At 59.4% G+C, this 293-nt stretch overlaps 1 protein-coding gene across 1 annotated transcript in view; it reads right to left on the bottom strand.

The window, feature by feature from the left end:
* The window catches only part of LOC104080832 (SH2B adapter protein 2-like), a gene marked incomplete at both ends in the record, with an annotated part of 13,333 nt that overhangs the window by 1,831 nt on the left and 11,209 nt on the right, over positions 1 to 293 (bottom strand). The window contains 1 exon segment of the mRNA XM_009583352.1: positions 251 to 293. This exon segment is cut by the window's right edge and continues 27 nt beyond it. Within this exon segment, the coding sequence (XP_009581647.1) occupies positions 251 to 293 (43 nt within the window).

The raw sequence follows: 293 nt of genomic DNA, 5'->3' as shown, positions 1-293 counted from the left end.
AGATTTTCAACACGTACCAGGACGTACGGGGGCAACGTTGATGTCTTAAATGGGGTGGGCCACCTCCCCAGGGTGGGGGCTAGCATGAAGAAGAAGAAGGTGATAGACCGAAGATCCATCCCCGCAGCACCTGCTTCAGGCTCCTTCACTTTATCGCTGGCAGGATCTGCCCCTCCCCAAAACCAGAGCTGGCACCCGGAGACACCCACCCTCTCTGGCGGGTGTTTTTTCCCCAGACGTAGGTCCTTACCGTCAGCCAGGAACTCGCAGCTGCAGGAGGACGCCCTGCCCGG

Source organism: Fulmarus glacialis, unplaced genomic scaffold (assembly GCF_000690835.1).
Source record: "Fulmarus glacialis isolate BGI_N327 unplaced genomic scaffold, ASM69083v1 scaffold25078, whole genome shotgun sequence".
In the NCBI taxonomy this organism is placed as follows: Eukaryota; Metazoa; Chordata; class Aves; order Procellariiformes; family Procellariidae; genus Fulmarus; species Fulmarus glacialis.
The sequence above is the reverse complement of the archived record's forward strand: the minus strand, read 5'-3'. Positions and strand labels throughout refer to the sequence as shown.